Source organism: Mya arenaria, chromosome 12 (assembly GCF_026914265.1).
Source record: "Mya arenaria isolate MELC-2E11 chromosome 12, ASM2691426v1".
In the NCBI taxonomy this organism is placed as follows: domain Eukaryota; kingdom Metazoa; phylum Mollusca; class Bivalvia; order Myida; family Myidae; genus Mya; species Mya arenaria.
This window is the reverse complement of record NC_069133.1, coordinates 28,512,659-28,540,344: the sequence shown is the minus strand read 5'-3', so window position 1 is coordinate 28,540,344 and position 27,686 is coordinate 28,512,659. Positions and strand designations below refer to the sequence as shown.

The 27,686-nt window shown below is 39.2% G+C and overlaps 2 protein-coding genes across 2 annotated transcripts in view; both read left to right on the top strand.

Moving 5' to 3' along the window:
* The window catches only part of LOC128210581 (uncharacterized), a 51,328-nt gene extending 38,688 nt beyond the window's left edge, over window positions 1-12,640 (top strand). The window contains exon 2 of the mRNA XM_052914933.1: window positions 3,817-12,640. Within this exon, the coding sequence (XP_052770893.1) occupies window positions 3,817-12,640 (8,824 nt within the window). The remainder of the gene's footprint in view (window positions 1-3,816) is intronic.
* A 5,203-nt stretch (window positions 12,641-17,843) lies between these two features.
* LOC128212136 (prolactin-releasing peptide receptor-like) overlaps window positions 17,844-27,686 on the top strand; it is a 95,920-nt gene continuing 86,077 nt past the window's right edge. The window contains exon 1 of the mRNA XM_052917421.1: window positions 17,844-18,465. The gene's annotated coding sequence lies outside the window, so the exon portion shown is untranslated. The remainder of the gene's footprint in view (window positions 18,466-27,686) is intronic.

Here is a 27,686-nt window from a genome sequence, read left to right as displayed (position 1 = left end):
TATCATGCCAATTACACTAGACTATTATAAATAAGAAGTCACATAACAACAATGTTAGTATATACTGCAACTTTTCCATATTCGTCTTAAGTATCAGTATCAATTATGTCAGTAATAGAGTCAAAAGGTCGGTAATCCTTTTGAATAAACGAATAATTAAAATTTCAATGTTTCAAAAGATCCCATATTTAAACAATTAGTCAGGACAAAATCCTTGTAAAAGTAATCTAAGATTCCCGCATTTATATAATTGCATAATATTTTATATTGAAGCATATTTTCAAGGCTGATACAATCAAATTGGTCTGCAAGGGAGATGCGTTACCATGGTGATTTGAAAGGTTTTCCTTGTTTAGTGTTCATAATTTTATCCTCAAGCTATTCTATAAAGATTTCGATTTACAATGATTTTAAACTATACCTTAGTTATTAAATTTTGGGCTTTGTTGGAACAGTCCAGGTTATTTAAAATGTAATTTATAAGAGCTATCCAACGTGCATCTCCAACTAAAACACAAACAGTCACTGTCCCTAATCGGTCAGTAGGTAATATCAACAAATAAAACAATATTAACTAACGCTTTGTGTACTAAGGGCAACAAAATGAATAGCAATTATACATGAAACATCTATACTTCCACCCCGGACCTGGATATCGGGTTAGTTCAGTCAGGGAATATCAACACCAGATTTTAGGAGGCTATCGTTTGCTGACAGTTGTTAAACATATCCTAAACTATGTCAGTCAAGACGGGATGTTACCGACGAAAAACCGCGTTGTAATATAAGGCGTCCGGGACCTTTTCAAATATACTTTTGACTTTGGTAAGTCGGTTTGCTAATGTCAAAAAGAAAAATATTTACACACCCTTTATATTTTGGCATTTAACAAATATATCAGTGGTAGTTCTGCACTTTTATGAAATTTCGTAGTGAGGTTAAAGAGAAATAAAAACTTTATGATTTTTCATAAACATGGTCCGCTCATAGTTTGATTCGAGTCGGGATAATAGCTTGATTCTTGGCTTGCTTATTATTCTAAAATTTACCAATAAAACATCAGTGCATTCATTCACAAAGCTTGGTAGCACTGGTAGCACTATTAACGTGCAAAGACTTTTTGTCACTAAATCGTTAACATAAGACCACTTTTGAAACCGTGTGCTCTGTCTTAGCATCGAAGTGTTAAGTTATCAAAATACAAAAAAGTTTATGAATTTTGTCTACTTTTTCCTGCAGTTTCTTTCAAACTTTACGCTTTCAGTGCTTTGATTTTAATTGTTAACGTTTATAATAAACATAAAGTAATGTTTAAAAGTTGTTTGTATGAACTTACACAAATCAATGGTTTGGATATATGATTCCAATGAAAATGGTCAAGTAAGAGACGATTTAAGGCTATATAAAACATAAAAACTATCTAAATGAATGAATTAAAATTACCAAAAAAAAAGATAATCGGATAAGATAAAATATTTTATTTTCATTTAAAACATTTTCGTTTGATATCTTACGCCAAATGAGCACTATTTCCATCTTCGATACGATCCATGTATTTCCGTGTTTTACCGAGATTTATGGCCCAGATTTTATTTTTTATTTATCGTGTCTACATCTTCGGCTGCGGCTTAATGTATATATACATGTACGTATTCTGATATAGAACGCGTTGATTTCGAAAGTATTTGCGGTTTCAGCTTTTGAAATTGCATTCTGGTAATATGAATTAGGTCGTTGACCATCGCAGTTCTAACAGCGCCGGGGTTGATACGCTCGATCGCACATTATTCTTCAAATGATAAAAGTGAAAAGTCGATGTGCCGATGGAAGATTCCAAATTACGGCTATAAAGTTCTGCAGGCCTACCGGCAAACATCCTAAAAATCCGCAGCTTATTAAAGATATATGCTATTTCCCAGTAAAATACAGCTATTTTAATTGAACAGTCCACATGAAATTTAAATGTCCCAATAAAACGTTAGAGTCTTGCTCCGTGAGACTTAAACACGCTCATAAATATATGAGCTTGGCTCAACAACGTAGTTCCCCCACAAATATATTGGCTTCTTTTAGTCTCAAAGGGGGCATTTTGGTGTATTATATAAATGTTTCTCCGATTAAGACACAAAAAAGTGGACAGAACAATTTTAAAGGTGGCACTTCTACTCGCTAGTGATATTGAGATCCATTTTAACGATCACAATTGCAGCCATTTACGCGTTTCTTTTCTATACTTTTATGTCGATATTTGTTTTATAATTCACATTTACCAACGCAGACAGGCTATTTGTGCAATATACACAGGGGTTATATGCATTGTCCTTATAATTTGTTATAAGTGTCAGCAGGGTAAGATTACAATAAACTTCATCGTTTCCGACAAGCAATATTATGTGTTTTCGATTCCTTCACGTAGTTTATATCTACAAAACGGGGGCATTATATAAACCCACGTACGATCGCTATTTTCGAATCTTTTATGGGAGTAGTTATAATATCTCATATGATTTAATGAGCTGTCACCACGGAATAGAAATATTCATTGACAAAATATTATCTCACTCCTACAATATTAAATAATCATTATTAACAGAATGAGGCTAGAATATAAATGTAAGTACTTGTATATTAAATATTTTGCTAAACATAGTCATCTTCCTCAGTACCTGAAGTCGTTATTAAAAATAGTACCGGCTTCATCTTGTAAGCACATATGCTTGCTGCTTGTAGACGCAACGCATCAATAGTATCAGACTCCACTTTATCCCCAACATTGGCATTATTCTTAAATGCTACATGACACCTGACAGTCAACGGGACCTTTTATGTAAAATATGTATTACTGTTCTTTTCTTTCCATTTTGTTATATATATTTATTGAATAATACGATGGCAGAACGAGAACTGGATTAAGTGAAGCAATCCATTACACATATAGTCGCTTGGCCCGTCAATCCGTTGTCACACCCTTGTCCGCGGAAAACACATTAAAGCTACAGATAAACCAGGATAATAAACAAAAGTACAGTGCGAAAGAACCACTTCTTACCTACTGTCATTGCAGATTCTCCCTCTTTCATGTTTACAATGTGCATTAATAAGACAGACGCTGGTCTGTACGAAAACTCAAAGGGTTAAAAAAGAGCCTGAAAATGTAATTAAGATGGTAAGTAACGAGAGCAAATGCCGTGCCTCAATCACATCTTCTATATGCACTTAATCATCTCCCGTTTCCCCTTTTTGTAAACTTTTTTTTGCCCGGAACCTCGAAATTCATAGAAGGTTCTGACTCATATTTGTATGCCTATATATCATATTGAGAAGAAATACAATAACCATAACTCTTTTATAGGTATCCTTTGTATACCTATCTGTTTACCACCATAGCTCTTACATGTATTTTCATACTTCATACACATGTATATGTCATTGAGTAGAAGTTATTGTCATGTGTTCATTTAAATGCTTAACTTTATCTGGAACATTATTGCACAGTCTTTGTTGTAAGGACTTCAAACACTATACACAGCTATATCTTATTCAGGAGGAGTGCAGTGCACAATTACCATAACTCTGTTTTAGCATTGAACTGATGTGTTGATGATTGTGCATCTGTCAACAACCTACACTTTTGCCGAACCTAAAACTCGTGGTTAAAAACAGGTCATTATTCTTTATACTTTTGATTGTACTCAATCGGGTCTGACAGAGAAGTCACTGATTGTTCCATTGGAGGATCTTGGACAGTCTCTTCTAACTTATAGTGGTGCAACTGAAGGTCTCGTAGAAGGATCTTGGAAAATTCCTGATTGACAGAGATGTCAATGAAGATTCCCATGCAGAATCTTTGACAATATGTTCTGACGGCGGTGTCACTGAAGGTTTTCTTGCAGGTTCTTTGGAAATATGTTCTGACGGCGGTGTCACTGAAGGTTCCCATGCAGGTTCTTTGACAATATGTTCTGACGGCGGCGTCACTGAAGGTTCCCATGCAGGTTCTTTGACAATATGTTCTGACGGCGGCGTCAATGAAGGTTTTCTTGCAGGTTCTTTGACGATATGTTCTGACGGCGGTGTCACTGAAGGTTCCCATGCAGGTTCTTTGACAATATGTTCTGACGGCGGTGTCACTGAAGGTTCCCATGCAGGTTCTTTGACAATATGTTCTGACGGCGGTGTCACTGAAGGTTTTCTTGCAGGTTCTTTGACAATATGTTCTGACGGCGGTGTCACTGAAGGTTCCCATGCAGGTTCTTTGACAATATGTTCTGACGGCGGTGTCACTGAAGGTTCCCATGCAGGTTCTTTGACAATATGTTCTGACGGCGGTGTCACTGAAGGTTTTCTTGCAGGTTCTTTGACAATATGTTCTGACGGCGGTGTCACTGAAGGTTCCCATGCAGGTTCTTTGACAATATGTTCTGACGGCGGTGTCACTGAAGGTTTTCTTGCAGGTTCTTTGACAATATGTTCTGACGGCGGTGTCACTGAAGGTTCCCATGCAGGTTCTTTGACGATATGTTCTGACGGCGGTGTCACTGAAGGTTCCCATGCAGGTTCTTTGACGATATGTTATGACGGCGGTGTCACTGAAGGTTCCCATGCAGGTTATTTGACGATATGTTCTGATGGCGGTGTCACTGAAGGTTCCCATGCAGGTTATTTGACGATATGTTCTGACGGCGGTGTCACTGAAGGTTCCCATGCAGGTTCTTTGACGATATGTTCTGACGGCGGTGTCACTGAAGGTTCCCATGCAGGTTCTTCGACGATATGTTCTGACGGCGGTGTCACTGAAGGTTCCCATGCAGGTTCTTTGACAATATGTTCTGACGGCGGTGTCACTGAAGGTTCCCATGCAGGTTCTTTGACGATATGTTCTGACGGCGGTGTCACTGAAGGTTACCATGCAGGTTCTTTGACGATATGTTCTGACGGCTGTGTCACTGAAGGTTCCCATGCAGGTTCTTTGTTGATATGTTCTGACGGCGGTGTCACTGAAGGTTTTCTTGCAGGTTCTTTGACGATATGTTCTGACGGCGGTGTCACTGAAGGTTTTCTTGCAGGTTCTTTGATGATATGTTCTGACGGCGGTGTCACTGAAGGTTTTCTTGCAGGTTCTTTGACGATATGTTCTGACGGCGGTGTCACTGAAGGTTCCCATGCAGGTTCTTTGACGATATGTTATGACGGCGGTGTCACTGAAGGTTTTCTTGCAGGTTCTTTGACGATATGTTCTGACGGCGGTGTCACTGAAGGTTCCCATGCAGGTTCTTTGACGATATGTTCTGACGGCGGTGTCACTGAAGGTTTTCTTGCAGGTTCTTTGACGATATGTTCTGACGGCGGTGTCACTGAAGGTTCCCATGCAGGTATTTCGACGATATGTTCTGACGGCGGTGTCACTGAAGGTTCCCATGCAGGTTCTTTGACAATATGTTCTGACGGCGGTGTCACTGAAGGTTCCCATGCAGGTTCTTTGACGATATGTTCTGACGGCGGTGTCACTGAAGATTTTCTTGCAGGTTCTTTGACGATATGTTCTGACGGCGGTGTCACTGAAGGTTTTCTTGCAGGTTCTTTGATGATATGTTCTGACGGCGGTGTCACTGAAGGTTTTCTTGCAGGTTCTTTGACGATATGTTCTGACGGCGGTGTCACTGAAGGTTTTCTTGCAGGTTCTTTGACGATATGTTCTGACGGCGGTGTCACTGAAGGTTCCCATGCAGGTTCTTTGACGAGATGTTTTGACGGCGGTGTCACTGAAGGTTTTCTTGCAGGTTCTTTGACGATATGTTCTGACGGCGGTGTCACTGAAGGTTTTCTTGCAGGTTCTTTGACGATATGTTCTGACGGCGGTGTCACTGAAGGTTTTCTTGCAGGTTCTTTGATGATATGTTCTGACGACGGTGTCACTGAAGGTTTTCTTGCAGGTTCTTTGATGATATGTTCTGACGACGGTGTCACTGAAGGTTTTCTTGCAGGTTCTTTGATGATATGTTCTGACGGCGGTGTCACTGAAGATTTTCTTGCAGGTTCTTTGATGATATGTTCTGACGGCGGTGTCACTGAAGGTTTTCTTGCAGGTTCTTTGACGATATGTTCTGACGGCGGTGTCACTGAAAGTTCCCATGCAGGTTCTTTGACGATATGTTCTGACGGCGGTGTCACTGAAGGTTCCCATGCAGGTTCTTTGATGATATGTTCTGACGGCGGTGTCACTGAAGGTTCCCATGCAGGTTCTTTGACGATATGTTCTGACGGCGGTGTCACTGAAGGTTTTCTTGCAGGTTCTTTGACGATATGTTCTGACGGCGGTGTCACTGAAGGTTTTCTTGCAGGTTCTTTGATGATATGTTCTGACGGCGGTGTCACTGAAGGTTTTCTTGCAGGTTCTTTGATGATATGTTCTGACGGCGGTGTCACTGAAGGTTTTCTTGCAGGTTCTTTGACAATATGTTCTGACGGCGGTGTCACTGAAGGTTTTCTTGCAGGTTCTTTGACGATATGTTCTGACGGCGGTGTCACTGAAAGTTCCCATGCAGGTTCTTTGATGATATGTCCTGACGGCGGTGTCACTGAAGGTTTTCTTGCAGGTTCTTTGATGATATGTTCTGACGGCGGTGTCACTGAAGGTTCCCATGCAGGTTCTTTGATGATATGTCCTGACGGCGGTGTCACTGAAGGTTTTCTTGCAGGTTCTTTGACGATATGTTCTGACGGCGGTGTCACTGAAAGTTCCCATGCAGGTTCTTTGATGATATGTCCTGACGGCGGTGTCACTGAAGGTTTTCTTGCAGGTTCTTTGACGATATGTTCTGACGGCGGTGTCACTGAAGGTTCCCATGCAGGTTCTTTGACGATATGTTCTGACGGCGGTGTCACTGAAGGTTCCCATGCAGGTTCTTTGACGATATGTTCTGACGGCGGTGTCACTGAAGGTTTTCTTGCAGGTTCTTTGACGATATGTTCTGACGGCGGTGTCACTGAAGGTTTTCTTGCAGGTTCTTTGATGATATGTTCTGACGGCGGTGTCACTGAAGGTTTTCTTGCAGGTTCTTTGACGATATGTTCTGACGGCGGTGTCACTGAAGGTTCCCATGCAGGTTCTTTGACGATATGTTCTGACGGCGGTGTCACTGAAGGTTTTCTTGCAGGTTCTTTGACGATATGTTCTGACGGCGGTGTCACTGAAGGTTCCCATGCAGGTTCTTTGACGATATGTTCTGACGGCGGTGTCACTGAAGGTTTTCTTGCAGGTTCTTTGACGATATGTTCTGACGGCGGTGTCACTGAAGGTTCCCATGCAGGTATTTCGACGATATGTTCTGACGGCGGTGTCACTGAAGGTTCCCATGCAGGTTCTTTGACAATATGTTCTGACGGCGGTGTCACTGAAGGTTCCCATGCAGGTTCTTTGACGATATGTTCTGACGGCGGTGTCACTGAAGGTTTTCTTGCAGGTTCTTTGACGATATGTTCTGACGGCGGTGTCACTGAAGGTTTTCTTGCAGGTTCTTTGACGATATGTTCTGACGGCGGTGTCACTGAAGGTTTTCTTGCAGGTTCTTTGACGATATGTTCTGACGGCGGTGTCACTGAAGGTTTTCTTGCAGGTTCTTTGACGATATGTTCTGACGGCGGTGTCACTGAAGGTTCCCATGCAGGTTCTTTGACGAGATGTTTTGACGGCGGTGTCACTGAAGGTTTTCTTGCAGGTTCTTTGACGATATGTTCTGACGGCGGTGTCACTGAAGGTTTTCTTGCAGGTTCTTTGACGATATGTTCTGACGGCGGTGTCACTGAAGGTTTTCTTGCAGGTTCTTTGATGATATGTTCTGACGACGGTGTCACTGAAGGTTTTCTTGCAGGTTCTTTGATGATATGTTCTGACGACGGTGTCACTGAAGGTTTTCTTGCAGGTTCTTTGATGATATGTTCTGACGGCGGTGTCACTGAAGATTTTCTTGCAGGTTCTTTGATGATATGTTCTGACGGCGGTGTCACTGAAGGTTTTCTTGCAGGTTCTTTGACGATATGTTCTGACGGCGGTGTCACTGAAAGTTCCCATGCAGGTTCTTTGACGATATGTTCTGACGGCGGTGTCACTGAAGGTTCCCATGCAGGTTCTTTGATGATATGTTCTGACGGCGGTTTCACTGAAGGTTCCCATGCAGGTTCTTTGACGATATGTTCTGACGGCGGTGTCACTGAAGGTTTTCTTGCAGGTTCTTTGACGATATGTTCTGACGGCGGTGTCACTGAAGGTTTTCTTGCAGGTTCTTTGATGATATGTTCTGACGGCGGTGTCACTGAAGGTTTTCTTGCAGGTTCTTTGATGATATGTTCTGACGGCGGTGTCACTGAAGGTTTTCTTGCAGGTTCTTTGACAATATGTTCTGACGGCGGTGTCACTGAAGGTTTTCTTGCAGGTTCTTTGACGATATGTTCTGACGGCGGTGTCACTGAAAGTTCCCATGCAGGTTCTTTGATGATATGTCCTGACGGCGGTGTCACTGAAGGTTTTCTTGCAGGTTCTTTGATGATATGTTCTGACGGCGGTGTCACTGAAGGTTCCCATGCAGGTTCTTTGATGATATTTCCTGACGGCGGTGTCACTGAAGGTTTTCTTGCAGGTTCTTTGACGATATGTTCTGACGGCGGTGTCACTGAAAGTTCCCATGCAGGTTCTTTGATGATATGTCCTGACGGCGGTGTCACTGAAGGTTTTCTTGCAGGTTCTTTGACGATATGTTCTGACGGCGGTGTCACTGAAGGTTCCCATGCAGGTTCTTTGACGATATGTTCTGACGGCGGTGTCACTGAAGGTTCCCATGCAGGTTCTTTGACGATATGTTCTGACGGCGGTGTCACTGAAGGTTTTCTTGCAGGTTCTTTGATGATATGTTCTGACGGCGGTGTCACTGAAGGTTCCCATGCAGGTTCTTTGACGATATGTTCTGACGGCGGTGTCACTGAAGGTTTTCTTGCAGGTTCTTTGACGATATGTTCTGACGGCGGTGTCACTGAAGGTTCCCATGCAGGTTCTTTGACGATATGTTCTGACGGCGGTGTCACTGAAGGTTCCCATGCAGGTTCTTTGACGATATGTTCTGACGGCGGTGTCACTGAAGGTTCCCATGCATGTTCTTTGATGATATGTTCTGACGGCGGTGTCAATGAAGGTTTTCTTGCAGGTTCTTTGACGATATGTTCTGACGGCGGTGTCACTGAAGGTTTTCTTGCAGGTTCTTTGACGATATGTTCAAACGGCGGTGTCACTGAAGGTTCCCATGCAGGTTCTTTGACGATATGTCCTGACGGCGGTGTCACTGAAGGTTCCAATGCAGGTTCTTTGACGATATGTTCTGACGGCGGTGTCACTGAAGGTTCCCATGCAGGTTCTTTGACGATATGTTCTGACGGCGGTGTCACTGAAGGTTCCCATGCAGGTTCTTTGACGATATGTTCTGACGGCGGTGTCACTGAAGGTTCCCATGCAGGTTCTTTGACGATATGTTCTGACGGCGGTGTCACTGAAGGTTCCCATGCAGGTTCTTTGACGATATGTTCTGACGGCGGTGTCACTAAAGGTTCCCATGCAGGTTCTTTGACGATATGTTCTGACGGCGGTGTCACTGAAGGTTCCCATGCAGGTTCTTTGACAATATGTTCTGACGGCGGTGTCACTGAAGGTTTTCTTGCAGGTTCTTTGACAATATGTTCTGACGGCGGTGTCACTGAAAGTTCCCATGCAGGTTCTTTGACGATATGTCCTGACGGCGGTGTCACTGAAGGTTTTCTTGCAGGTTCTTTGACGATATGTTCTGACGGCGGTGTCACTGAAGGTTCCCATGCAGGTTCTTTGACAATATGTTCTGACGGCGGTGTCACTGAAGGTTTTCTTGCAGGTTCTTTGACGATATGTTCTGACGGCGGTGTCACTGAAAGTTCCCATGCAGGTTCTTTGACGATATGTTCTGACGGCGGTGTCACTGAAGGTTCCCATGCAGGTTCTTTGATGATATGTTCTGACGTCGGTGTCAATGAAGGTTTTCTTGCAGGTTCTTTGACGATATGTTCTGACGGCGGTGTCACTGAAGGTTTTCTTGCAGGTTCTTTGACGATATGTTCTGACGGCGGTGTCACTGAAGGTTCCCATGCAGGTTCTTTGACGATATGTCCTGACGGCGGTGTCACTGAAGGTTCCCATGCATGTTCTTTGACGATATGTTCTGACGGCGGTGTCACTGAAGGTTCCCATGCAGGTTCTTTGACGATATGTTCTGACGGCGGTGTCACTGAAGGTTCCCATGCAGGTTCTTTGACGATATGTTCAGACGGCGGTGTCACTGAAGGTTCCCATGCATGTTCTTTGACGATATGTCCTGACGGCGGTGTCACTGAAGGTTCCCATGCAGGTTCTTTGACGATATGTTCTGACGGCGGTGTCACTGAAGGTTCCCATGCAGGTTCTTTGACGATATGTTCTGACGGCGGTGTCACTGAAGGTTCCAATGCAGGTTCTTTGACGATATGTTCAGACGGCGGTGTCACTGAAGGTTCCCATGCAGGTTCTTTGACAATATGTTCTGACGGCGGTGTCACTGAAGGTTCCCATGCAGGTTCTTTGACGATATGTTCTGACGGCGGTGTCACTGAAGGTTCCCTTGCAGGTTCTTTGACGATATGTTCTGACGGCGGTGTCACTGAAGGTTCCCTTGCAGGTTCTTTGATGATATGTTCTGACGGCGGTGTCACTGAAGGTTCCCATGCAGGTTCTTTGACGATATGTTCTGACGGCGGTGTCACTGAAGGTTTTCTTGCAGGTTCTTTGATGATATGTTCTGACGGCGGTGTCACTGAAGGTTCCCATGCAGGTTCTTTGATGATATGTTCTGACGGCGGTGTCACTGAAGGTTTTCTTGCAGGTTCTTTGATGATATGTTCTGACGGCGGTGTCACTGAAGGTTCCCATGCAGGTTCTTTGACGATATGTCCTGACGGCGGTGTCACTGAAGGTTTTCTTGCAGGTTCTTTGATGATATGTTCTGACGGCGGTGTCACTGAAGGTTTTCTTGCAGGTTCTTTGATGATATGTTCTGACGGCGGTGTCACTGAAGGTTTTCTTGCAGGTTCTTTGATGATATGTTCTGACGGCGGTGTCACTGAAGGTTCCCATGCAGGTTCTTTGACAATATGTTCTGACGGCGGTGTCACTGAAGGTTTTCTTGCAGGTTCTTTGACAATATGTTCTGACGGCGGCGTCAATGAAGGTTCCCATGCAGGTTCTTTGACGATATGTTCTGACGGCGGTGTCACTGAAGGTTTTCTTGCAGGTTCTTTGACAATATGTTCTGACGGCGGCGTCAATGAAGGTTCCCATGCAGGTTCTTTGACGATATGTTCTGACGGCGGCGTGAATGAAGGTTCCCATGCAGGTTCTTTGATGATATGTTCTGACGGCGGTGTCACTGAAGGTTCCCATGCAGGTTCTTTGACAATATGTTCTGACGGCGGTGTCACTGAAGGTTCCCTTGCAGGTTCTTTGACGATATGTTCTGACGGCGGTGTCACTGAAGGTTCCCATGCAGGTTCTTTGACAATATGTTCTGACGGCGGTGTCACTGAAGGTTCCCATGCAGGTTCTTTGATGATATGTTCTGACGGCGGTGTCACTGAAGGTTCCCATGCAGGTTCTTTGACAATATGTTCTGACGGCGGTGTCACTGAAGGTTCCCATGCAGGTTCTTTGACAATATTTTCTGACGGCGGTGTCACTGAAGGTTCCCATGCAGGTTCTTTGACAATATTTTCTGACGGCGGTGTCACTGAAGGTTCCCATGCAGGTTCTTTGACAATATTTTCTGACGGCGGTGTCACTGAAGGTTCCCATGCAGGTTCTTTGACAATATTTTCTGACGGCGGTGTCACTGAAGGTTTTCTTGCAGGTTCTTTGACGATATGTTCTGACGGCGGTGTCACTGAAGGTTTTCTTGCAGGTTCTTTGACGATATGTTCTGACGGCGGTGTCACTGAAGGTTTTCTTGCAGGTTCTTTGATGATATGTTCTGACGGCGGTGTCACTGAAGGTTTTCTTGCAGGTTCTTTGACGATATGTTCTGACGGCGGTGTCACTGAAGGTTCCCATGCAGGTTCTTCGACGATATGTTCTGACGGCTGTGTCACTGAAGGTTCCCATGCAGGTTCTTTGATGATATGTTCTGACGGCGGTGTCACTGAAGGTTTTCTTGCAGGTTCTTTGACAATATGTTCTGACGGCGGTGTCACTGAAGGTTCCCATGCAGGTTCTTTGACGATATGTTCTGACGGCGGTGTCACTGAAGGTTCCCATGCAGGTTCTTTGACAATATGTTCTGACGGCGGTGTCACTGAAGGTTCCCATGCAGGTTCTTTGACGATATGTTCTGACGGCGGTGTCACTGAAGGTTCCCATGCAGGTTCTTTGACGATATGTTCTGACGGCGGTGTCACTGAAGGTTTTCTTGCAGGTTCTTTGACAATATGTTCTGACGGCGGTGTCACTGAAGGTTTTCTTGCAGGTTCTTTGACGATATGTTCTGACAGTGTTGTCACTGAGGGTTCCAATGGTGGATCTTGGACATTCCTTTCCAACTAAATGTAGTGTCACTGAGGGACCTCTTTGAGGATATTATAAAATATCTTTTGACAGTGGTGCCTCTGATGGTTCACTTGGAAGATCTTGGAATACATATTCTGACAGTAGCAATATCAACTAACAGAGATGTCACGTGCAGGAGGTTCCCTTAATCGATAATGGACACTCTCTTCTAGGGTGCCTCAAAGGATCTTGGAGAATATTTCTTGAAGAATAATCAACAATCTCATTGACGGTGCAAGTTATCACGGAGGAGAAGTAAAATTGTATGTACTTCTATAAAATAAAATCAAGGCCAGTTCTGTTTCAAATGAAAAATCAAAGAGAAGCATATGTTGTTGTAATTAAACCGAATTATATTTTTTTCTTCTTTAGATATTCCTTAGAAAGTGAAATTTTATTTCATTAAGCAAACATATAATTCCCACTAAGAAAGTTATATTTATGGTTAAAATTTTATTATTGTAAACGCTTGTATTTAAAATCCATTTACAACAAAACATGTCAAGGATTCAAACAAAACGCGATTCACAGTTAATATATGCTACCATGTATCAGTGTAGATATATGATAAAAACATATTCGTCATATGTCTGTGATCGAAATAAACGTAGGCTTTCTTTTCATGTGCTTCTTTCTATTTATCACTCAGTTTTATACTGCACATCATAGCGCATTAATGTTGATATTTGATGAGCAGATGTCTTTCTTCTATCACCATCCATTTAAAATTTACAGACATTTAAATGTTGGTTATTTTACTGGTTTATTAATCCAGCATATCAACTCACTTCCTCATTTTTTATTAATTCATTTTGAAAATGTATCTTTATTTCCTTTGTTTATTTTCTCTAAGACAGCTGTTTAATTTTGTAATGTAAACCATAACGTATACGACTGAGCATTAGCGTTCGATCACTCGTCAACCTATTCCTTGCAATAAAGATAGCAAATGCTCCTGCAAATATAAATAATGACTAAATACAGATAAACTGTCGTATCAAGTTTAATTTTTTTTTTTATACGGGTAAATTCATCAACAAACTTTTGTAAACAAATATGATATTTATTTAATTTTTATAAATAATGTTTCGCTTTTCAACGTTTCTCTTGTGCAGTTATAAGTGTTCTTTAACGTTCGAAAAGACGCTTTTTAAAAATAATCTTATATTGCAACACCATAATTATTCAATTTGCTTCGTGCTGCTCTCTATCTTGTAAGATAATTAGTAAGAATATATTTTATGACATTCACACTAAACTAGTTATAAATAAGAAGTCATATAAATATTATGTAAGTGTGAAGTATCAATGACGTCAATACTAGAGTCAAAAGGTCAGTAATCTTTTTGAATAAACAAAGCATCCCATATTTAAACAGTAAGTCGGAATAAAATCAATTAGAAGAGCAATCTAAGATTCCGCATTTAGATATAATTGCATAAAATTTTATATTAAAGTATTTTTTCAAGGATGATATAATCGAATTGGTCTGCAAGTGAGATGCGCTACCATGGTGATTTAAACGTGTTTCCTTATTTCATGTTGATAATTTTATCCTTAAACTCGTATCGGTCTTTTCTATAAAGATTGCGATTTACAATGATCCTTAGTTATCCACATTTGGACTTTGTTGGAACAGTCAACGTTATTAATTTTGGATCATCCCTCATATGTAACGTATCGGGGTTATCCAAAGTGCATCTCTAACAAACACTCAAACACTCAAAACATCCCATCGGTCAGTAAGTAAGTTTTATATTTACCAATAAACAAACACTATTAACTACCGCTTTGTGTATTTAGGGCAACAAAATGAATAGCAGTTACACATGAAACATCTTTTCTTTCATCCTGGACCTGGATAACTGGTCATTTTAGTCATGGAATATCAACACCAGAATTCAACGGACTACCGTATGCTGACCGTTGTCACACATATCCTAAGCCACATACTTCGAGATGGGATGTTACAGCTAAAAAGCGCTTCGTTAATAAGAATCTGGGACATTTTCCATTTTAATTTCAACTTTGGTAAGACGTTTCTTGCTAATATAAAACAGCAAATATTCACACAATTTTTAACATTGAACTAATATATCAGTGGTATTTCTGCACTTGTATGTAGTCATAAAGCGAGGTTAAACAGAAAGGAAATTTTAATGAAAACAAAAACATCACTGCATTCAGTCACAAAGCTTGGTAGCACTGATTGCGCTTTAGACGTGCAAAGTCTTATTTATCATTAAATCACTAATTTATTTACATTGCACATTTCTCCGTCTTAGCATGCATAGTCATCAACATACAAAAAACATCATGCATTTTGTCTATTCTTTTTGCAGTTATACCTTAGAAAATATTCCCACGAACCTTTATGAGAAGACAAAACATCCTTTCACATCGACCAATAAATATTGTTTGTTTAATGCATATGTCTTTATCGCTAAACATTTTCATCATTTCGTATTTTTCATTAAAGAATATGTCTTGAAACAGGCATCAGACAAAATAAGACGAAATTACTGAAATAAAAATAACAACATATGTTTCAAAATCTAGCCGAGCTTTCTTTCTGATATATTGAATTCGTGAATGTTTTGTAGTAATACTTTCACAGTAAAATAACTAATGCTTAAACAACTGTGACTTTAATGGAATTAACAATGCAGCTGGGAATCCAAAGTCTGCAATAAAAACCATATACTGGTCGGAGTACACAAGCTAAACGTATGCATTATAAGGACTGGTGTAAAACTCGGTATCCAGACAAAATAAGACGATATTACCAGTAATAAAAGTGATTTACTCCCAAACTATTTATTCTATTTTTCTCCCCCCAAAAATCTCCTAAATTTCTGGTAATTTCAAAGACGGAAAAAACGGGAATTTGGTAATGTTACATTAAAAAATGATGTCGTGCTGAATGTAGCAATGATATTACACTCTTTTTGAATATATTATATTAAAAGAAGACTATAAAGGTAAACCTTGTTTTACACTACATTGTCAATACAGTGCTTTTGTCATCAAAATGGCGGAGAGCGATATCTTCAGATCAAGGGCGATTAATCAGGATTTAAGGTCAGACAGCATGAATAGTGTCGACAATAATCAACTGATAGCAAAGTGATGTGCCGTTATAAAGAGTATACACTTCGAATTTGTAAATACTTTTAAAATAATGCCAAAATCATTAATTGACAAAACGATAATTGCTCTGCAAACGTGTTATTTGTTTGGTCTCGCTTTATCTCGGTAACGTGATTACCTCAACAGGACTCATTTTCGCTGACGACGTCATGATTCCCAACTAGTCCCTTGAACGTCTGTTTACCGTAATCTAACAATCATTGAGTTGTCTGTCTGTTACAAGAATATTCTGAGAGACGAGCAAGAATTGCATTGGTGTTTACAATTCAGAGTTTGCGATACACATCTTGTAGCTACGAATATGGAAACGTTGCAGTTGTACTTAAATCAATTGTTATCTGACATTGACAGTTTATATCTGTCTTTGTAGTAGTATGACGTTGTGTGTCTCCCGTTAAGTATCAGTTATGCCTAAAACCGCGTACATCTAAAAAGGGTAATTGTACGTAGTTTGGCTACTTTTTCTCTTCATTTAACATAACAATATTGAAGGCGATTGCGAATCTCTCTTGCACTTGTAGGCCCACTGTCACCCACAATTTCATTTTTGGAATAAGGACACGCATTTCTTAATTGTTTTAAATAACGCCATAATATCTAACATGCATTCTCTTCTGATAGCAACCAGGTATATATAAATATATATATATATCGAAATTTTAAAAGTTGAAGGACAGTTCAGAATATTAAGAAATTAACAATAAACGACACTACATGTGTGTATCCTATTTTATTTACTAACCTGACAAGACAAATCACAAAAACATACTGCTGGATTATAAAATAGGATACTAACCACACACACATACAAATCAGCCAAGAACACCAACTGTTTATACACAGGCTTGTCCATTGACTACTATTCCTCGTTGTTTTGTACATTTCCACATGTCCAGTCATTGACCGCACATTCTTTCCTTTTTTTTATCAAAGTATGTGATTTCGAGGGAACATTCATGTGCAGTTTTAGGTGAAAATATGGGAAAATGAACAGTTTTTAGATTAAGCATTTTGAAAACCAGGAAGCATCGATGTATAATGTAGATACACTGGCAATCCGATAGTTACAAGTACATTGGCGGACCACAAGCGGAAAAAAATGATGGAATTGAGAATTAAGAGAAAAAATAAAAACATTTATGCTTACGTTAATACGTAAGGTCTACATGAATAAGAGTTGTCGCTTAACATCGTTGACGATTTAATGATAATATGTCAGCCTAAGATCTTCAGTGGTTCAAAAGCTCCTTATTGACATATCAAGTACAAACATGTATGATATATTACGTTTTTCATTTTATTATTGCCACCGTCATTTACATTACATATGTCATATTCTTACATTGTTTTATTATTTTCTCAGTTATACATATAAAATCCCATTTATTTGCTATATATACATATATATATCATACTTTTCTTTTTATTATTGTCCCTGTAAATAACATTTTATACTTTATATGATATATTTTTCCATTATCTTCCTCTATAATTGAGATGGTTAGGAGTTCAACAAGTATTCAATTATACGTTAGTAGGTGTGTATATTGTACTCTAAATTACCACGGATAGGTATAGTTCACAAACACACTTGTGGTCACAATAAGACCGCCAGAATTAATTCTCCAAGTTCTTAAGTCACAATTAGGCAGCTGAATTGTATCCTCTAACATTCAATGTCATTATTTATTTATACGGAATAATAGCTTGTATTCCGTGCAGCAATCAAGCTACGGACAAAAGGGAATTACTATTGTCAACAGCTGAGGCTCTCAGCCAGTCCCCAAGAAAATCATTGCGCCTCTGTCGCCTTGTATGTGAACTGTTCAGTAACACACATAGCTGGTATCGATCTACAGTTCTATCTATAACGCGAATCTTGTAGCGGCTGTATAGCCTGCAAAGCTTGGAGCCTCCATGTGGACAGCCGCCTATTCCCTTCCTTCTCCCTCGTTTTCTCCTGCGCTCTGCTTCTCCCGCCGCTCATCGGCGGAAATTCTCCGATCGCTGATTTTCCAGCCCGCTCTATATGCCATAGCCTGTCGTCTCCCGTACACACACGGTAAGATCCAGCGCTGCTGTACAGTCGCGGAGGTATCGGCTCGGGAAAACGATGTTCGCGCGTAATTGATAGTAGTTATTAATGTGCAACAGCTATGCGATATTACTTTAATGAAAAACGATTTTGTGGGCTACTTCGAATTAAGACGTGAGGATATGACAGTCAGTACTGATTGATACGGAGTATATATTTATGCTTTTGAATGTGAAATGGATTAGATTGATATCACTGTGGCAACATATGTTGGTTGGTTTTGTGCAAAGGATCCCTAATAGGGGATTCTGGGAGTTATATATGGGTGCCTGAAGTTATAAACTATTAGCTGAAACTCCACCTGTGTCTCTTGGTATTTCAGTTTTAAGATTATACAAACTAATACTTCAACGCAGATATTCTCAAGTGATCAGAACGCCTACTTGATTTGCACAAACACGGTTTTATAATTTTCAAAACAAACATTTACTGCACAGTGTTTACTGAGCAATCACGCTCCAAAACTCACCTGTTAAGCGGAACAATAAAGCCGTTGATCTTCCGAGAAGCTGCATTGTATAAGGGACATAAATGTCACCGATATAAGACCGCGATTGTTCACTACATCCATTGCCAGGTAAGAACCCATTTAATGTCTGAGGGTGTGCGATAAAAATGCATCTCATTAATTTTCATTATCATTGGTTTTGTCTAAGCATTGTTGTTTATTTACAGGTGCTCTGTAAACAGTTGTTAGTATCCGACAGTATCATTTATATTCCTCAAGATAATCTTGAATGCCTTCGCAAATTTAAAATTACAATGTGAGCTGCAATGTGTATAAGACACGTTCTTGCAACCTAAATTAACGTTTCAATATGCAACTTATCAGCATTGTTTTTAATGCATTTGTATGTTTGTGGTCAATTTTCATTGCAACTTATCACTTGATTTAGTCCCTGAATATGATACACTCAACGTTTAACAACATGTACGTGTATGATATGATCCTATATTAGAACCGGAACTTTTCAATCAGGGACACCTCTTTTATGGAATAAATCATCGTCAACTGTCAGACTCTTAACTTATTTTGTATATTTCTTTTCTATTTTCCGAACAAGTTTTCTTCATTTTATATCCCTATTAAAACCACGAACGGCTTAAATGCTATTAAAACGTCTACGTCTTTGTTTATTACACTCTAAAATGGTGACTTGTGGGGCCTATATTGCAAATGCACTGTACTGCATGGTGATTTGTAGATTTTAATTGCAAATGCGCTGTTCAACATGGTGATTTGTAGAACTGTATTACAATGCCTTCTTCAACATGGTATTTGTAGGAACTTAACTGCAAATGCGCTGTTCAACATGGTGATTTGCGGATCTTAATTTCAATGCGCTGTTCAACATAGTGATTTGTAGAACTATATTACAATGCCTTGTTCACCATGGTGATTTGTAGGAACTTAACTGCAAATGGGCTGTTCTGCATGGTGATTGATAAGCACGTCATTGCCAATGCGCTGAGCTACAGGGTGACTTGTAAGAACTATACTGCCAATGCGCTGAGCTACAAGGTGACTTGTAGGAACTATACTGCAAATGCGCTGTTCTACATGGTTACTTGTATGAACTATACTGCAAATGCGCTGAGCTACATGGTTACTTGTAAGAACTATACTGCAAATGCGCTGAGCTACATGGTTACTTGTATGAACTATACTGCAAATGCGCTGAGCTACATGGTTACCTGTAGGAATTATACTGCAAATGCGCTGTTCTACATGGTTACTTGTATGAACTATACTGCAAATGCGCTGAGCTACATGGTTACCTGTAGGAATTATACTGCAAATGCGCTGTTCTACATGGTTACTTGTAGGAACTATACTGCAAATGCGCTGTTCTACATGGTTACTTGTAGGAACTATACTGCAAATGCGCTGTTCTACATGGTTACTTGTAGGAACTATACTGCAAATGCGCTGAGCTACATGGTGACTTGTAGGAACTATACTGCAAATGCGCTGTTCTACATAGTGACTTGTAGGAACTATACTGCAAATGCGCTGTTCTACATGGTTACTTGTAGGAACTATACTGCAAATGCGCTGTTCTACATGGTTACTTGTAGGAACTATACTGTAAATGCGCTGTTCTACATGGTGACTTGTAGGAACTATACTGCAAATGCGCTGTTCTACATGGTAACTTGTAGGAACTTTACTGCAAATGCGCTGTTCTACATGGTTACTTGTAGGAACTATACTGTAAATGCGCTGTTCTACATGGTGACTTGTAGGAACTATACTGCAAATGCGCTGTTCTACATGGTAACTTGTAGGAACTATATTTGATATGCGCTGTTCTTCATGGTGATTATTTAGTTCGTTATTGCAAATGCACTGTTTTACATGGTTACTTGTAGGTACGAGAAAAAAATGCGCTGTTCTACATGGTAACTTGTAGGAACTATATTTAATATGCGCTGTTCTTCATGGTGTTAAGTTAGTTCGTTATTGCAAATGCGCTGTTTTACATGGTTACTTGTAGGTACGATATTGAAAATGCGCTGTTCTACATGTTTATTTGTATGCAAAAATACAAACAGCATTAGTCTTATTTATAACAATTTACTTTCATTGTTCATAACTGTGTTGCACAGTTAAGTGAACAACAGGTCTATAAAAGTTATGACGTTTTGATGTTTTACAACCCCATAGCAATAATGTAGCGATTTCTATTGCATTGTTGAGAATTCTGAGACAATTCATTTGCGAGCAATGCTGAACAGCATTTTTGAAATAACGGAAGCGAGAGTTGCATGTAAATAACATATTTTGTTGTCTTTTTAGTATTAATTGTAATTAAAAATGTATTTATGGCATCGTTCATGTACCGTTTTGTGATGTATGTTTGTTTCATTCAATTCTTATATTTCTGTCAGGAAAGAAATTGAACAAAACTTTTTTATACCATTTCCACTAGAAAACAACCCGCTATATAACTGCATCCCACTGTTCCACTCTCCACATGACCAATGGAAGATTAGAAGTTTCCGAGACAAACGCGTTCCAAATTGCAGCCCTCTATTTACTGATCAGTAGGAATAATAAATAACATTTTTAAATGTCTTATCTAAGATAATGGAATGCTTTCGGAATTCCTCTCTTTTATTCGGTGAAACAGGACATAATATTTAGACATTACGATAAAGGAGGATTCTCGCGATGTTGAGTTAACTGTTTGTTCAAACACTATCGGTATATTATAAAAATAAATTCGGTCATGATATGATTCAAAACAGGTGGAAAGATATAATAAAAGCGTAAGGCAACATTCAAATATAATGATAAAAATCAAAACCTCTCATAAACATAAATTGATTCAATATGTTCTTCACTGAACTGTTTTTATTCATGGTTTGGAATGCGTTTTTGAACACCATTTCAATGAAACTATTATTCGCGTGGAATGTGAAATTATTTTGTTTTTCTGTCTCTGTTACTTTTCTTTATCTCAGACAAGTTTAAATTCTTCAATATAAACATTTATCAATAATAACTATTTGTACTAGTTATAGTTATATTCATGAGACATCAAGTTTAAGGTCATCTATTTTTGTTTCTTAACCATGCGTACTTTTGACATGCGAATGGTCGACGCACCAAGGAATAAGCGATTTATTCCACGCATGCCATAGTCTCATCAGTCATTTTGGAATATGAAACGCTAGCCGCCCTTCCTTTTAAAGAATACGACTTGAGTTGATTTGTAGCGACACGTGGATTATAGGTTGTAGCAGTAAGCAGTCCAGATCTTTACAAGAACGTATGAATTCTTGTAGAACATCTTACATATTATAAGAAAACATTTCTTTCCCGCGGCAAAAGAAACCCTGCAAATATGCCCATACAAAACAGAGTGGTTTCTCTTTTACTGTGTCTTGCACGGCAGAGTCTTGCACGGCAGAGTCTTGCACATCAGAGTCTTGCATATCAGAGTCTTGCACGGCAGAGTCATGCACAGTAGAGTCATGCACAGCAGAGTCCTACACGGCACAGGCATGCAAAGCAGAGTCTTGCACGGCAAAGTCTTGCACAGCAGAGTCTTGCACAGCAGAGTCTTGCACAGCAGAGTTTTGCACAGCAGAGTCTTGCACAGCAGAGTTTTGCACAGCAGAGTCTTGTACGGCAGAGTCTTGAGTCTTGCACCGTAGAGTCTTGCACAGCAGAGTCTTGCACGGCAGAGTCTTGAGTCTTGCACAGTAGAGTCTTGCACAGCAGAGTCTTGCACGGCAGAGTCTTGAGTCTTGCACAATAGAGCCTTGCACAGCAGAGTCTTGCACAGGAGCGTCTTGCACCCATGATACACTTTGGTATTCGAACGATAATAAAGACATGACAAAAAAACAAGTGGTAAGCCGAATAACAGCCATATCTTACCAACTATCCGGGTAATAAATGTCTATTTTACAGAAAAAGTCAATAACTCACTGGAACCAATTATAGTTTCCATGTGCAGCAATAACATCATAGCGGAGATTAACATTTCAAACTGTCAGAAGTGCGTTGGCCCGAAGACGCTTAAAATAGGTCCCTCCCAATCTTAGAAATCAAAAGGAGGACACAATATAGGCTGATGCAAAAATGCTGTTTTTTAATGTTAATGCATTATTATGTTTATGATTTCAAATGTTAATGCATTATTATGTTTATGATTTTAAATGTTAATGCATTATTAGGTTTATTATTTTAAATGTTAATGCATTATTAGGTTTATGATTTTAAACGTTAATGCATTATTAGGTTTATTATTTTAAATGTTAATGCATTATTATGTTTATGATTTTAAATGTTAATGCATTATTATGTTTATGATTTTAAATGTTAATGCATTATTAGGTTTATGATTTTAAATGTTAATGCATTATTATGTTTATGATTTGATCGATCCAAACAAAAAGAAGCATATGTTTTGTATACAGATAAACAAAAATATAAGCGATTTGTTGGCACATGTTTAAATGGGGAATTTGTGATCAGTAATTAATTTAAAACCCCATTTATAAAGGCTAATATTTTGAAGAAAGAATGCATAAAATAAATTTATTTCTTTTTTTGTCAACTTATATTATGCACCTTTAATGTAATTAAAGTAACAATTAACTGTCCGGATAATATCATTACATATGTTTGGCCCTTGTAAATAAAAAGGTTGCGAAACACGTCATGTACGAGTACGTGTGGATATTATGTTGTGTACTACGTCATCGATGTATGCGTATATTGAACAAGACTAGAATAGCATGTACAATAACACGAGGAAAGTGGTTTATGTGAGTACCAGCGAGCCTTTAACTACGCATTTGAGGAGGAATGACGATTTTTTGAGGTCAGTTGTACCTACACGGCATGATACATGATTTTTGCAGAGTAAACATACAAACAATGATCTCTTTCGTTGTAATATTATAAACGACTACTGAGATTATCATATTAATCGTATTTTAAATTTAGTATTTTTTTTTTTTATTTTTTTTTTTTTGGGGGGGGAAATGAAAGGGAGCGTTATTTATGGTAGGTCCTGGGCCACATTTCAATACAATATCTAAGTCGGAAACCCCAGGTACGGGTAGAATCTAGGAGATAAATGCCCAACGATTTGTTGAAACGCAGTTTCCGCCGAAACGAGGCCTTACGGTCTATATTAAAATGGTGCTTTATTGACGTTCATACTACTATTATTCGTTATAAAATGGTATACCAAACATTTTTGCATTCACAGGTTTTTTCTCTAAAAGCTAGTGACAAGCTACCTGTATTGTATTAAGTGCTTTATCAAATTACGATGCTTAAAATGGAACTGCCTTTAACCCCTATAATTATCATTACAGAAGCAAAGTACTTTTAAACGACTTATTGAACTGTTATTTCTCATGCTCATATTTCTCTTTACTCAGAATAGTTTTATATTGGATTTATATTTAATAATTTATAGTGATAATTAATCATGTTAGAATGACCTTCAAGGTAGCCCGTGATATTTCAATGTCAGATTTTTTAAAATTATTTTAGATCTTACTCGAAACATATTTATTTTACAACGAAACAAGTTTTTAGAACATTATGTAGCTACACCATTCGTATGATTTTACGCGAGTGTGTGGTCTTGTGTTGTGGGGGAAACCGGAGAACCCGGAGGAAATCCACTTATCAAGCTAGGTTACCACAATTCAAACTCACATGCGCCAAGGCCGGGATTGATTTCGAACACGAGTCGCCTAGGTGAGAAGCGAGTGCGCTAACCAATTTTCATTTTTATAATTACTACCTCAGCATACACAATGATAACAAAAACATAAAGCTTTCAAACTAATTTGATAGGAGAACTGTAGATATTTATTTCTGCGACGGATTGATCATATCACTGAAATACGACCAAGCGAATTATTCCTTGAACTCTTATTTCAAAATAAAAACAATTATGGCGCCGGAAATTATAAAAACACGCGAAATATGCCAAACTCAGATTTTCACAAAAGACCTCGTGAAAAAAGTCAGTATCGACAGTACAATCTTCAGTACAGAATCCAAACAATTCCCAGTACCAAATTGAATGGCATCATACAGCGTATTCGAATACTTACTATATTTACCACGACGAGCCAGCCAAACTCTTCATGCACATCGAATTTGACAACAAACCGCCAGGTATCCATATTGTTGTATCAAACTGAATAGAGATGTACACGGGCGATACAACATTACATTCCGTTTATCTAGATAAATGGAGATTACTCGAGTTTTTTCGCCCACAGTTTGCATTTCAAGACCGCGATGTACTCCATTTTGATTAGCTGATATACTATTTGCATGATGTTTTTTCGCTAGTGATACTTCCTAGATAAGACTACACGGAAACCTTTGAAATTATATAGGCCCATTACTGCGTTTAATGAACATTTAGATTTAATATTCTCCAGACTACAACATCGATGCAATAAAGACGCATATTTCATGTGCTGGTATTCTTAGCATACAATGTGTAAGTGATCTTTTAATAATATATACAATAGGATGAAACATGAATACAGATGAAACGGAACACCATCTTACAAAGTGGAAACTACAATGGAAAGTACATGGGCATAATCAAAACAAGTTACATCACTCTTAATATCAGTTAATAAAATTAAAACTACAGGGACATGCGCAGTAGCCGAACATTAAAGGTAACCGATACACAAATGTTTAAGTTTGATGGTTGGTGACCCTATCTTTTGGTATCATTGAAAGGCTTTATGTGCAATGAAAGAATTAAAACGTTCGGGATAAGTCTCTAACCACCCATTTAACGATGACCCTGCTTTACAATATTACAATTGAAACATCAGGGGAAAACCCAGTAGCCACCCCATTTAACGTCGACCCTGCCTTACAATATTACAATTGAAACGTCAGGGACAAACCTTGTAGCCACCCATTTAAAGACGACCCTGCTTCACATTATTACTACTGAAACGTAAGGGGAAAACCCAGTAGCCACCCATTTAACGTCGACCCTGCCTTACAATATTACAATTGAAACGTCAGGGACAAACCTTGTAGCCACCCATTTAACGACGACCCTGCTTCACATTATTACTACTGAAACGTAAGGGGAAAACCCAGTAGCCACCCATTAAACGTCGACCCTGCCCTACGATATTATAAGTAAAACGTCAGGGACAAACCTTGTAGCCACCCGATTAACGACGACCCTGCTTCACATTATTACTACTGAAATGTCAGGGACAAACCCAGTAGCCACCCATTTAACGTCGACCCTGCTCTAAAATATTATAAGTGAAACGTCAGGGACAAGCCTTGTAGCCACCCATTTAACGACGACCCTGCTTTACAATATTATAAGTGAAACGCCAGAGAGAACCCAGTAGCCACCCATTTAACGTCGACCCTGCTCTACAATATTATAAGTGAAACGTCAGGGACCAGCCTTGTAGCCACCCATTTAACGACGACCCTGCTTTACAATATTACAATTGAAACGTCAGGGACAAACCCAGTAGCCACCCATATAACGACGACCCTGCTCTACAATATTATAAGTGGAACGTCAGGGACAAACCCAGTAGCCACCCATTTAACGACGACCCTGCTCTACAATATTATAAGTGAAACGTCAGAGAGAACCCAGTAGCCACCCATTTAACGTCGACCCTGCTCTACAATATTATAAGTGAAACGTCAGGGACCAGCCTTGTAGCCACCCAATTAACGACGACCCTGCTTTACAATATTACAATTGAAACATCAGGGACAAACCCAGTAGGCATCCATTTAACGACGACCCTGCTTTACAATATTACAATTGAAACGTCAGGGAGAGACCCAGTAGCCACCCATTTAGCGTCGACCCTGCTTTACAATATTGAATTTGAAACGTCAGGGACAAACTGAGCAACCACCCGTTTTACGACGACCCTGCTTTACACTACTATAACTGAATCTTCAGGGACAAGTCCATAAGCCAAACATTTTACGACAACCCTACGTAACAATATTCCGATTGAATCGACAGTGACAAGCCAAGAAGCCAAGCATTTACATACGATCTTGTTTAACAATACTATAGAAACTTTACAAACAAGTTAAGGAGTCAAATATTAAACGACGACCTTGTTCTACACTAGCTCAATTGAAACAATAGGGCGATTTCAGCAGTCAAAATACTAGGAGAAAGAAACATTGATCGCTATGTTGGTTAACGTTTGCTAACTTTTGTTACCAAAGTTATATATTCCATTCTAAATGTTGGCATGATAACATCCCCTTTTATGCATTTGCTGTTCAATATGCATTTGTATTTCATTAAATGATACATCTCAGCCGGTATTCGCATTGATTATCTTGTCACGATGATCTCATTCGCACAATGTATCCGAAATGGATGCATATTGCTCCTGCAAATGTAAATTGTGAATAACGCAATTCTCTGGAGCAGAATCAATCAATCCCACGTTTTTTTAATGGGCAGGCTCCTTTACGCAAATACGTTTTATGTCTTGTTTTGATATTCATTGTTTCGAAACGTTTGCAGTGACTTAAATTTGCCGTGCATTTGAATAAGATTTGATATCAGATAAATAATTGGACTTTTAATGAATCAAATAAGTTTATTTATTTATTGTATTAACTTTAAAACGTTTAACTGGGTTATTTCTAAATTTGCCAAAAGTAGATTTGTCTCTCAAGAATAATAGACTTAAAGCGCCAAATGGAACTTTATAAAAAACATAAATTATCTGAAAGTAAAATCGACGCCTAGCTAGAAAAGATCATTATGGCTGAACTATTCTTCACACAATTTTACCACAAGATTCAAGAAAGAAATATGTATAGGGTAGAGCACGAGTCGTCATATAATATAAAAATTAATGTTTATTGAATAAATTTAGGATCTATTTCCTTGACGAGTTGACATAGTTGGCGTTGTGTATGATAGGATGGCGACTACCCGATCACATGCTTTTTCCGGCCAAAATAGCGAAGCATACCTACCTGATTCACCTGCGGCACCGAAGTGCCAAACACCACGCAATCAATGCGACTTCCCGCGCTACATGTATTGCAGAAATATAGTACCCGGATGCATTTAAAACAAATGGTATATTCGATTGTTTAATTCAATTTAATAGTAGAACAATACTGCGCTGACATCAAGTAAAAATCAAAACATAAACAGTAACAATTCTATGTTATTTGTTATCTTTTAAATCGTGACGTCGACTTTAATTTTATGACGTCATAATTATGTTGCTGACGTTATTTTCTTTCTGTTAAAATACATC